The sequence below is a fragment of the Malus sylvestris genome, chromosome 1, assembly GCF_916048215.2.
Source record: "Malus sylvestris chromosome 1, drMalSylv7.2, whole genome shotgun sequence".
NCBI lineage: Eukaryota > Viridiplantae > Streptophyta > Magnoliopsida > Rosales > Rosaceae > Malus > Malus sylvestris.
In genome coordinates, this window is record NC_062260.1 from 13,297,885 (window position 1) to 13,310,422 (window position 12,538).

Below are 12,538 nucleotides of genomic sequence, written 5' to 3' on the forward strand. Positions count from 1 at the left end.
CCTCGTCTGTCGCCAATTCGATGAAAGAGGGGAAATTTAGGATGGCACTTGGAAAAGATTTAAACTCAAATCTATTGCAATTGCACTTACTACATGAAGTCTGCAAACCTCATCTCTACTTTCTGTAGAGAGGATGCCTTCCAAGATTTTCGTATCAGATAATACATCAGAGTTCCCGGGACACAAAACAACAGTTGGTGATAGCCGATAAGCACACAAGGGAAATGTTCCCGCCGGCCGAAGAAAGCTCTCGATTTCAAATGGCGACAGTCGATTATAATATCCGCTTGTCTTGTAATCTCCTCAGGATTCTTGGTTCGGGAATGGACCATACTCATAGTTGCAACTTCCCTCTATCAACATTTAGATATCGCAAGTGACCCTTTACTATAGTGATATAAAGATGTTGAGTCCTTGCATGATGATGTGGATTCGATCCCCGTCGCAATCGGTTGGTGTCTAACTTAAAGAAAGAGTAAATTTCCACAAAGGGGAATGGACCATACTCATAGTTGCAACTTCCCTTTATCAACATTTAGATATCGCAAGTGACCCTTTACTACAATGATAGAAAGGTGTTGAGTCCTTGCATGACGATGTGGATTCGATCCCCGTCAAAGGCTAATCTAACATCTAATCTAACAAAATCTATCGTTTGACACAAAAAAAAAAAAAAAAAAAAAAAAAAAAAAAGCATTTAGATATCAGTTAGCCCAAGATTCTTAAACTTTTTGGGGATGGTTTCAATGTTATGGTTACAATCTTAACCATTCATTTGTCGTATTAAATATATTATACGATCGGCGTACCAAAAAATCAATACTACTAAAGAAACAAGAAGTAATATAAAACCCAACAAAAGATTAGGAAATTTTATGATTTCCTATACTTTAGACCCGAACAGTGCCCAAAACAAAATGATAGCGCCTTCAAACAGAAAGATGCATCAAGAATGTCGGTTCGTTCAACAAAGTTCATCGAACAAAAGTTTGTCACTCAACTGTTTGCAATTGATTGCCTCTTGTGTGTATTTTTTGTACAATTAATACCCACTGGAAGATGAATCATTTCCTTTTTGGGTCCAAAATCGAAGAAGTTATCTGCAATACAGTTCTTGAGCTGTTTCTACATTTTCCTTTTATCGTTTACCGTGTTTGCCATCGTCTAGATCGCCAGTGTTCCTTCAGTGAACTGGTTCTCATCTGTGGAATCTGGAGGCGGAGTTTTGGGTTTACTCATCATTCGAGAAAATCCGTAGCCAAGAGAACTTCCGCTAGTTTCACATAACTGCAGAAGAAAAACGTAAATATGAAGATCTCATCTCAAGTATCGGGAGCATATGATAGAGAGAAGTCAGGAGTACTGGAACTTGGTTCATACTTATTGGTCAAAGCCAAAACTGAGGTTGCGATAAAATTGTTAAGTAAAACAGAAAGGCAACGTGGAGTACCTCAGTTAGCTCCGCAAGGTGACGGGACCTATACTCGTTGATTGTTGATGTGATCTCTGACATGGGTAGTTTAGCCTGACAAGGACGAGATAAAAATAATAAGAGATGACGGTGTTAGGCACTTCCAGCAGAAACAAATGTTACAATCATAAACTGCAATGTCAAGTTGAAAAACAAGAAAAACATGTGTGCAAAGCTCATGAACATTTGAAGACAATCTTCAATGATGGGGGATCTTATGAAGAAATATACAAATTTATGGAAATAAACCGAAGCTCACGCCAATTACATGAACCATTCAACCGATCTCTGCATGGTGATATACTATGTGGGTTAATGTCTTTTCTCACAAAGGCATTGGCTTGTGATGCTTAGAAAGAGGTGCTCGGAGATCACTAGGGCCCAATTGCAACATCCTTTTATCTCGATGGGACTTGAAAGAAATATTGACAATTAACTAGTTTACCTGAGCGAGAACAGCAGCTGCCAACTGCAGACTTGGTTCCAAGGTCTCTGGGACAACCTGCAAGTTTCGTGAGAATGAATCAAATTCTCATGAATGTGATGCACTCGAGATAAACTATAAGTAAGCATTCCAAGATTTAAGCCACTCATTAGTCAATAATGCAAATCTTACTCGAGAACATATAAAATATATACTAATCCATTAACTATTGGGATTACTTTTGGTGCAGGCAACAGAGAGCATATTAAGAACAGGCATAAAAATATTACCGCTGTAGCCCCAGCCTTCTCCAAATTAAGACCATGGTCGACGTCATGAGCACGAACAAAAGTTTTGACGTTCGGGAAATACTTGCTCAGAGCCCAAACAGTTCTATAGTTTGCACCAGGAGAATCTAGAGTGATCGCTGCAGCACATGCTCTTTCAGCACCAATTTTGTGGAGCACCTACTCATGGGTTAGAAAGCAAGTCAATATCATAAACCAGCAAATGGAAAAAACTATAATTTCAACTTATTGTACATACCTCTCGGCTACCAGCATCTCCAAAGTAGACTGGAAGGTCCAGCGAGCGTCCAACTGCCACTCTATCACTGTAGCAACAAAGAACATGACAAATGAGATGTAAGTTGCAGTCTCTTGCAGAACATATCCCAAAAAAAATCTGGAAAACAACCATTCCCAAGATTTTCAAGCCTTGAAATATACTTTTTTATTGTCATCACGATTCACGTCCTTGTTATTGGCTAAGAACATAAATAAACTCCAAAAACCATCTGTTGAGATGTATATACAAACTAGGCTAACATGTAGCTGTTATTACACATGAGTCTGAGACTAAGATGTAGACATCCAAAAGCAGTAATTCTTGAAATATCAATTGTAATGGAAATTCCGAAACGTCTTCAAGATTACCTCCTCACATCAAGAGCTACAAATGGAATTAATCTCTCAGAAAGAAGCTGTGCAATTATCTGAAAAGCACAAAGGGAGAGAAAAAACAAATTACAACTGTTACAAATACATGTACAAGCTTGAAAGATTTAGAATTAATTGTATGATAGGTGCAATTTTTTACAACCTGGCCAACTCGCCCAAATCCACAGATGATAATATGACCTTGTAAATCATCTGTCTGAAAATATAAGCAATCCAAGAGAAACCAATCATCAGTAAACATTAATTACAAAAAAGTCAAGGACTAATGAAAAAATATATTTCTCATTTCAAACACAACCTAAATAACTAGAAAATAAGAATTAACCAAAACCATGTGGATAGTTGCAGTTACTATAAGCTAATCAATTTCTAAGAAAACAAGGAAAAATACTGTTGTCGATTCTAATTAAAAGGATTTTCTGAGTGGGAAACGATGCTTCATAACGATTAGTCTTGGCAAAGCATCAAAAGTGACAATAGTACATCTTCGTCAGGCATTTTTTACCTCACTCTCAACAGGTAGTAAACTTCGAACGTCATGCACCTCAAAACGAGATGCAATTAACTGCCCTCCAGCAGCTAGCCATGGTGTGATGGCCATTGAAATTCCCACAAGAAGGAAGAGCAATGATGATAATTGAGGAGTCATTATTCCCTGCAGATGACACAGTTAGCAAGATACTTCCAACACCGCAGAATGGGCTGAGAAGACATTAAGCTGAATATAACACCAACTAGCAAAGTAGTTAATCAAATTTCAATAGCAATTTAATAAAAAAAATTAGTATTGCTTTTACCCATTATGAATCTGAATTTGTAATATTGGTTAACACCTATTTGATGCGTCAAAAGAGGCTATTATCCGCAACTACATTTTACTTGTAGGAAATAAACACCAAAAAGACCATATAAAATTTAGTAAATTAGTATATAGCTGCTAAAATGCAAACCACCAATTCTCAGAAGCAGTATCAACGGCTAAAAAAGTAAACCTGATTAACAGCTTCACCAAAAGCAACAAAAGCAAACTCTCCACCAGGAGCAAGAAGAAGACCAACTCTTATTGCAGATATTATTGAAACGCCAAACAGTTTGCCAATCAAAGCAACCAATAAGGATTTGCCACCAATTAGGAGTCCTAATGATCCAGCTATAACCGGGAAGTTTGAAAGAAGAAGTTTTGGATCAATAGACATTCCAACCTGAAAACCCATATAAAATAGTTGTTACAAAAATTGCAGATATAAGAGCAACATTGTGCAGACAATAGACTGACAGGATCATTTGACTAAAATTAAAAACAATTTTGAAGTCTAGAACTCAAGTAACAGCCTTCTCTACAATTAGAAGTTGATATCATTTTGTTTTAAACAATCTGTACAATGTTGATTTCATTGATTACATTTTCATATAATCCAGTAGAAAATCCATTTGGGGGCAGGTCTTCCCTCTCTATTTTCCCAATTATTCTTGCAATTCAACCCCAAACAATTGCCACCAGAAACCACATACCGTCATAAAGAAGAGGCCCAGTAGAAGACCACGGTATGGAGCAATATCTGACTCAACCTGTAAGGAAAATTCAGTTTCTGCAAGCAGCAAACCAGCCAAAAATGCTCCCAGTGCCATGGATAGTCCAGCCTAAACAAGGGGCAAAAGAAAAGCACAAAGCTTTATAACTCTCAAGAATGACCCAAAACTAAATTAACTATAAGACAGAGAATCCAGAACCTACCCTGGCAGTGAGAAGACTTGTTCCTAGAATAACAAGCAATGTATTGGCAGAAAATATTTCTGCATTTTGATTTTCTGCAATTTGCCTATAAATTGGTCGAAGCAGCTGCAAAACCACAAAGAAGAAACATTAGGTTAAACGCACAAACTTGACTATTAAAAGAACTTGATGAGATAAAACAACGGAGCTTGTAAAAAATTGGAAAACATTCCGAACTTGTTTTGTCAAGCAAATATATGTTTCCCCTCCTCCCAATTCTTTATTCTAAGAGAACATAGCATAGTTTAGCATTACTTTCAATCAAGATTGCAACAATGGAGACTTAGTAGTCTGTTGAACCACTTGGAGCTTCAACCATAAATGCCTAAAACAACTGTGCAGTTATTTTTCCTAGGAATTCACCCATTTCATTGACATAATTCTCAAAAGTTTTGGATGTCCAAAGACTTACCAAGCGCCCACCAGCAATTATGGCTGTGATGGCAATTGCTGCCTTTACAGCAGCAAGTCCAAGAGCTTCAGCAATGGCTTGAAAACCAATCTACAAGTAGCAGATGAAGTTCTTAATATGATAAAAATAAGTAGCACGGCCGGCTCTGAAGTTCTGAACAATGATAAGATTCTGAACAGCAAGAGGAGAGCATAAGTAGGATTACCCCTCCTTTGGATGAATTTGGTGAAATCAGAGGTATAAGAATTAGCAAAACAACAACAGCCAAATCCTGAAAGTTAACCAAAAAGTAAGTAATGTAACTAATTTTGGTCAATGATTTCTGAAACAAACCTAGATGATATGAAATAACCAAAGGTGCAAAGAAAAGCCTAAAATAATGATGGAACGGGTTGCAATCTAATTGTCAAGAATCGACACATGTAGGAAGTAACCATAACATCACTTAACCATGCAGTAAATTTAAACTCTGACGGTTTTTTCTGTATGGAGAACACTAATATCCAAAGTGCTTAGGGTGGAACTATGCAATATGCATTGCTGATGCTGATCACCCTACCATAATTGCTCACTGTAAAGATGCAACGTAAGGATCCCAAAAACATAGATCTATGAATCAGCATGAATCAAGATGTTTAGTTGATTCAACTAGATGACCAAAAACTCTAAGTTTGATGGTCAATTCAATCAAATATGCCATTAACATATTAAAATACTAACAAGTCATTTTCCAGAATATGATATCTTTTGAAATTAATGGATGCTTCATATATTTTTTAAGATTCAAAGTGACCTGGAAAAGTAGGACAGAAAATGTAGCACGGCCATGTCGTGAAGTGCTCTCACCCCGCTCTTGCAAGACCTGAAAATAAGTTGAAGCAAATTAATTACTTGTCTGTCAAAAGAAATATTCATTAGAAGGCTTTTGGAGTCTTTTATAAAAATAGGTTGTTGGGAAGAAAATGCAGAGAGGTGCAACCCATGTAAAGAAACTATATGTAACATGGATCGACTAAAACAAGATCAAACAAGAAATCTAGAGCGGAAGAACAAAGAACAAAAAAAAAGGACCAAAAAAACTCGATGTCTTTGTCATATACTCAAACATCCTTAAATAATCATAGGATGCCTCTTCTTCAAAAACTCTTATGTACCACTCTGACAACCAAACCAGGATTCCCGCATGATGAACAATCTACGCACTGAACATGTCAACCCAATAGACTGGAAACTGAACTAGGTATAGCCCAAGAAATACTAAACGAATATAGGATAAAACCACATATTTTGAAGCCACTGCACAATGCAGAAGAGTGTAATCAATTTTTGTGCTGCCCTGCTGCCTTTGACACAAACAATACCTATTCACCAATATTCTGCCTCTAACCCATAAACTATCAATAATTAAACTGTTATGGTGAGCTGCTTCTCACATGAAGAAGGTTGCTTTTACTGGAACATTCACATCCCAGACCCTTTTCCAAGAGAACAAGGCTTCTTTTCTCTCAAAGAAAGAAAATCTACACGGTAGTTACCCACTTCATCATAGTCATCATGAATTTTGTATTTATTACAAGGTCCAAAAACCAGGTAATAACTTAACATATACATATTGAAGATATCCAGATACTCAATATAAGATGCTTGTATTTCACTATCTACCCACCCCATGTATAGACTTTTTGAATGAGAAAATCAGTATAACCAACCATTACCTGCAAAACAACTGCAGTGGATGATAAAGCCAGACCATTGCCAATTACTATTGCAGCAGGACCAGGCAGCCCACAAACATAATGAGCAACCACACCAACCACAACAGCTGTCACCAAAACCTGCATTGCTTATGCATATTAACAAACTGATAGCAAACTTGTTTCTCATTACCAATATAGAAAATCTTACAAATGGCCAGGCCGAAATGAATATGAAAAATTCACCTGAGCAGAGCCTAATCCAAATACATATTTCTTCATTGAACTCAACCTTTCAACAGAAAGCTAAAAAAGGAAAACCAGTCTTGTTAATTTCCTCATTGTAATTCAGATCAAGCATAATATTCTTTTCATTAAATTTAAATAACAAACTGTCCAATTCATAGACTTCACCTCGAGGCCAATGTTGAACAGCAAGAAAACAACTCCAAATTCAGCAATTGCCTTTGTCCCATGTACATGACGAATAATAGAGAGGCCATAAGGCCCAATCAAGATGCCGGCAGCTAAGTACCCAAGAACAGGACTGCCTAAAGATACCAGCAGACAGATGATACCGATCAGTGAAAAAGAAACAGTAGAAAGTTCAAAGGCTAACCTATACATTAAATGTGCAGTGTTTTGTGGAGCTCCGGACTTTATGGTTTATACTCTAAAGCTTGCAAAGTAATGCAATTCCATAACCAAAACCAACTAGAAAATACTATTTTCTATGTACATGTGAAATGACAAACAAAACCAAACAAGTGTTAAATGGAAATGAAAGCTATAGAGATTCAGTTACCTCCAGGAATCCTTTGAAATACAGGCACAAATATCACACTTGCTAACAATAACCATAACATGTCAAAGAGAGAAGCTTCCTCCTCATTCACCTGAGAAAAAGATAGAACAGATGAGTAAGTGGATACTATGAGATATGCTATACCAAAAAGAGAGAACAGATGAGAAAGTGGAAATTATGAGACATATTAGACCGAACTAAAATTTGTTAGGCAACATACCTCTTGATGAGGAATCATATCAATTAGTTTTTTAAATCTTCTAGGAAGTTTCTGTAATTCTCGAACTAGAGGCTTCGCACTCGAGGAAACTTCTTCAATACTAGTGGTCATGACATCTGGTTGTTGTAACAGTTGTGTGGCCCTTTCTGCTCGATTAGCATAAAAGGTGAGCCTGTGATAAATTTCAGCATCTTGAGATCAAAGGAATACAAAGCTCACAACCCATATAACCATTATAAGAGCAGGAAATTTTTTTAATAGAAAACGTTGTTGAAGAGGAGGAAAACAAGGCACAGAAATAAACAAGATAACAAGTAGAAATAACACTACATACCCTACTCCAAACAGGAACATCCCAACAACGAGCTTTGGCCATTGCTTCCTTGCATACTCCATCAGACCCTGGAAAACTGATGTCGGCGTTCCATCTGCAGAAGAGAAGAAAGATGCAGAAAAGAAACGAGAAGATTTCTTCGATAATGTCTTGGGAGAATTTAACGGTGAACTCTCCCTACTCAAGTCCTTCTGAGTTTCCTGCTTTTTAGCTTGAACCACATTCTTTGACTTTTCAGCTTCTACTTCAGCATCTTTTAAAGAATCCAAACTTAACTTTCCATTCTCATGATCACTCAGATCAACAGAATGATTCGCATCTTCAAAACTCTGGCTGATTTTGTCAGAAAGGCTGTCTGGCAAAGGCTTGACAGCTAACAAATCACCATCAATTGGCACATCTCTGTCCCTTTCAACAATGATATCAGCAGAACTTCCTAGGACTACAGTCTTCTTTTCCTCAAGAGCAGCATTATCATCACTCAACACCTGTCCTTTTTCCGTGGTATCAACAATTGAGTTGGAACTAGATTTCTCTGCTCTTTGTAATGCAATTTCTGCATCGTTGACACGCTTTGCAGCTTCAAGTTCAAAAGCAACAGCTTGCTCTGCTAGAAGCATTATGTTGGTTACATCCTCTTCTGCTTTCAAAGCACTGAGCTGTGCTTTCTCTGCAACCTCATTCAACCTGTCCACTTCCTTCTGCAACTCCTCTTTTTTACTCTGCAAGTGCATTAGCTCTGCCTCACAGATGGCCAAATTTGCCTGGCATTCCTTAAAATCTTCCTGGGTAACCAAAAGTGCTTTTTCTTCTTCTTTGCAATCATGTTCCCCATCATTCTCTAGTGAAATTTCAGACGAACTTCTCTCTCTTTGTGCAACCCCTAAAGATTCTACTGCCACCTGAAGCCTTGCCTCTGCCAATGAAAGTGCCATTGTTGCTTTCTGAACACCTTCTTTGGTAATAGTCTCTTCATTAACGATCTCTTGGACAGCATCAAGGGTTGAATTGACATTATTCCAAGCATTTGCTGCTTCATCCTGCAGGGATATCGCAGTTTCTGATATTCTCTGAGCCTTTTCTTCAAACATGGTACTATTAAGCCGTGCAGCTTCCAGTTCTTTCATGGCATTTTGCAGCAATTCCTTCAATTCATCCAGTGTAGGTGCCTCTGGTTCTTCTTTTTGTTCATCACGTCCATCCTCTTCTCTGGAATCAGTCAACTCGGCATCATGAACAGACTCAACTCCCATGCTCTCATCATGACCTTCTAGGTATTCTACATTCCGATCATTTCCATTAACATACGCTAATGAGTCATTATTCTGACACCGCGACCACCAAACTGCTCTTGACCCTTTGAAAACACTGTTGAAGTTACAAGATAAAGGCACTTTCGGATTCGAATTCCACAAATGATCATCACTTTTTTCTCTATAGGCCAAACGTGAAATCCTACAACCACTTACACAAACAGTTCTCTTCAACTTCTTACCCGAACATGCTTTCACAACAATTCTCGAATTTCCCAGAAAGTTACAACTAACATCTTTACTCCCAAAGATAATGGGTGAACTGAAGCAATTCAACCTCTTATAACTAGCCCCTTCAATGGCATATAACACATTTGGCTGCGGAAAAGTACACGCAAGATCCATATTCGAACAACAGCATAAAGAAAGAAAAACTCAAACGCCTATAACCGCAATCAGCCTCACATTGACACACTCAGTTCTCACTCGATTTTCGACAAACACCTGACCAAACAAATCAAATCTACTATGAGTAAAATAGTATCAAATCAACTCATAAATTCAAAAAAATCGATGGCTCTTAACCCTAAAACCACCAAAAAATCCGAAAACTCACACCGCCGCACAACATGCATAAATTCACACTCGCCAGTTCATTCACACTCACAAAATCCCACACAATTACACATACACACAGAATAATCGGAATACGAATTAGTTCCAACAACTACCAACAGAAGCAACCAACCGTACACCAAAACGTAGATGTGTATGTATACGAATACGTACATGTAAATGCAAGTGCGTGCATGCGGCGGACTTACCGATCACGAAGAGACGAATTGGGGGAAAACAGGTGGGAAATCCAAAGGCGGAGTTCGAGAGGAAAATGGCGGAACTGAGAAGCGCGAGAAGCAATCAACGACGTCGTTTCGGTACTGGTTCGGCTGGCTCAGTCCGCTGGAGAAGGAAATGGAAATTGAGCTTCCAGTCTCGACTAGTCTCAGTGCCCTCTTCTCTCTTTGGAAGGTCGGAAATGTTAAAATGCCTCCTCCGTCCTCGCAACGAAATAAAATTAAATAAATAATCAAACAAATAATTAGAAACATAAAAGTTTGTGAAATTAAAGAAAGAATGTTAAAACATAATTTTGTTTTTGAAGAGGAAAATGCACCTTCTTTTTGTCTTGGTGCATGCGCGCAGACATACCTACCACATCTTACCTAAATTTAAAAGAAAATTATAAGAATGGTTTTTTTTATTTTAACTCAATTGTAGCAATATCTTTTAACTAAAAATTCATTAGTATTGATCCTTAACTCATCAAATCGTGCAATTATGGTCCTTTACATCAATTCCGTTAGAACTTTCATCAAATTGAGTCATGTGTCATACACGTCAAGCTGAATCAAGGGGCCAATATGAAAAACCAAATAAGAAAAATTGTAGCAATAATCATCAACTTTAACCCAATTGTAGAAATGGTCTTCCAACATGACTCATTTTGACGAAATTCTAACGGAGTTGAGAAAAATGACCAAATTTGCACATTTTGTTTTGATGGGTTAAATGACTAATAATCATGAAGTTTTAATTAAAAAACCATTGCTCTAATTGGGTAAAGTTGAGTGACAATTTCTGCAATTTTTTTCCAAATTTAAAGAAAGCATTATAGAATTATTTTCTATAATTATATAGCTTTTTAATTAATTTTTTTAAATTATATTTAATTGGTGCAAGTGCAACTCAAATATTTATTCACTCAGATACCCTTTTCATATACGATGCGTGTGGATATTCCTTGGAGAAGACAAATGGATGCGGGAAGTTTGCAAACTCGGCAAAAGCTTCAGCGACGGACGATAGAGATTTTAGCTTATCAGGTGGGGCCCCGTGTAAATATCAATCCGGCGCGTGTCATTATTTCCGTTAAACCATCACGTGCACGGCAGCACTTCCTAAAATGATTTTTTCTGTTTTTTTCTTCCAAATACTTTGAATAATATTCTCTAAAAAAAAAAGACCGAAAAATGAAATCAATCCAATCCAACCCAACTCAATTGCATCATTATTTTACAAAAATGGTTTTATCGTTCAAATTCTCACACTACAAGATCTCATTGAAGAAGAATAATCATACAATTCCAACATTATAAGACCTCATTGAAGAAGAATAATCATACACAGCCTCTAATAACTTGTTTTGTTTCTTTCAAAATCTTTAAGGACAATTCAAAAACTTGTCGCCTAAGAGAGTCTATAAAAACGTTTGGTTCCTTGTCTAAATTTCAGTGCACCGAGTCATTACTTATATTCTTAAGTTAAGTGTTTGTCAGCTAAAACTTTTTACGTTTTTTGGTTAGCTAAAATTATTTCTACAAACATCCCTCAACCCAAACCATCCTCTACAATTTGTAATTAACAAATCACGGTGTCGTTTTTTATCAACCTAAAAGCCTATTTGGTATCCTAACATTTCATTTTCTTTCCCATATATACTCACAACAACTAAACTATGCAAATTGGGTTGTTCAACTTTGCTTCTATGTTTCTTGCTCTTTTCAACTTACGTATGTTGTTTGTGTCAAGTTCTAGCAAATATTACATGTGATTTTAATTGTGATTAGGCTAATACTATGGATTTCCTTAAACCTCTTGTTGTTGATATTCTTTAATTTTTTTTTCTTTTTTTTTTTCTTGCAATTTGTTATGTAGGAGACCAAATGTTGTACCAAATGGACCACATGCATCACTGCTCCGATCTCAACCATCAGAGTAGTCGCTTTCTCAGGGACTCTCTGTTTGTGCATAAACTTGACAAATTTCACTCATTTGCGGCTAAGGTCAAATTATGGTATTTTGTGAGGTTATTGTGAAACTAGGCTAGACTTATGTCAAATGATACGTGTTTGGTTTACAAATATCAAGTGTTTGTAGATATTTCTCATACAGGTGAGGTTTGGAAGGTGGAATGCAGCAAGTGACTTCTTTTAATATCATTTCCTAAGGAGGTGATTTTGGGGGAGGTAGAATCTGTACCAAGTGGCTTTGTGTTCAAACTATGGTTTGTTCTCTGTTTATTTGAAGCCAAGGCAGAGAAGAAGGGGGACACTCAAAAAATCAAACAAATCTTTCTACCGCAGCACCCTTTCCATTTTAAAGCTTTATTCTACTTAGCAAGTTTAGCAACAT

At 37.1% G+C, this 12,538-nt stretch overlaps 1 protein-coding gene across 1 annotated transcript; it reads right to left on the minus strand.

The window, feature by feature from the left end:
- Positions 1-921: 921 nt before the first annotated feature.
- Positions 922-10,525, minus strand: LOC126619089 (K(+) efflux antiporter 2, chloroplastic-like). The gene is made up of 21 exons (XM_050287361.1): positions 10,171-10,525; positions 8,094-9,850; positions 7,760-7,931; positions 7,540-7,630; positions 7,149-7,285; positions 6,981-7,040; positions 6,756-6,875; positions 5,834-5,902; positions 5,246-5,311; positions 5,041-5,130; positions 4,590-4,694; positions 4,367-4,495; positions 3,847-4,056; positions 3,360-3,509; positions 2,997-3,050; positions 2,831-2,889; positions 2,442-2,508; positions 2,186-2,362; positions 1,917-1,973; positions 1,451-1,525; positions 922-1,287 (listed from the first exon to the last, which is right to left on the minus strand). Exons 2-21 carry the CDS (start codon positions 9,749-9,751, stop codon positions 1,165-1,167), a joined length of 3,669 nt encoding a protein of 1,222 aa, XP_050143318.1. The 5' UTR covers positions 9,752-9,850; positions 10,171-10,525; the 3' UTR covers positions 922-1,164.
- Between the last annotated feature and the right edge of the window lie 2,013 nt (positions 10,526-12,538).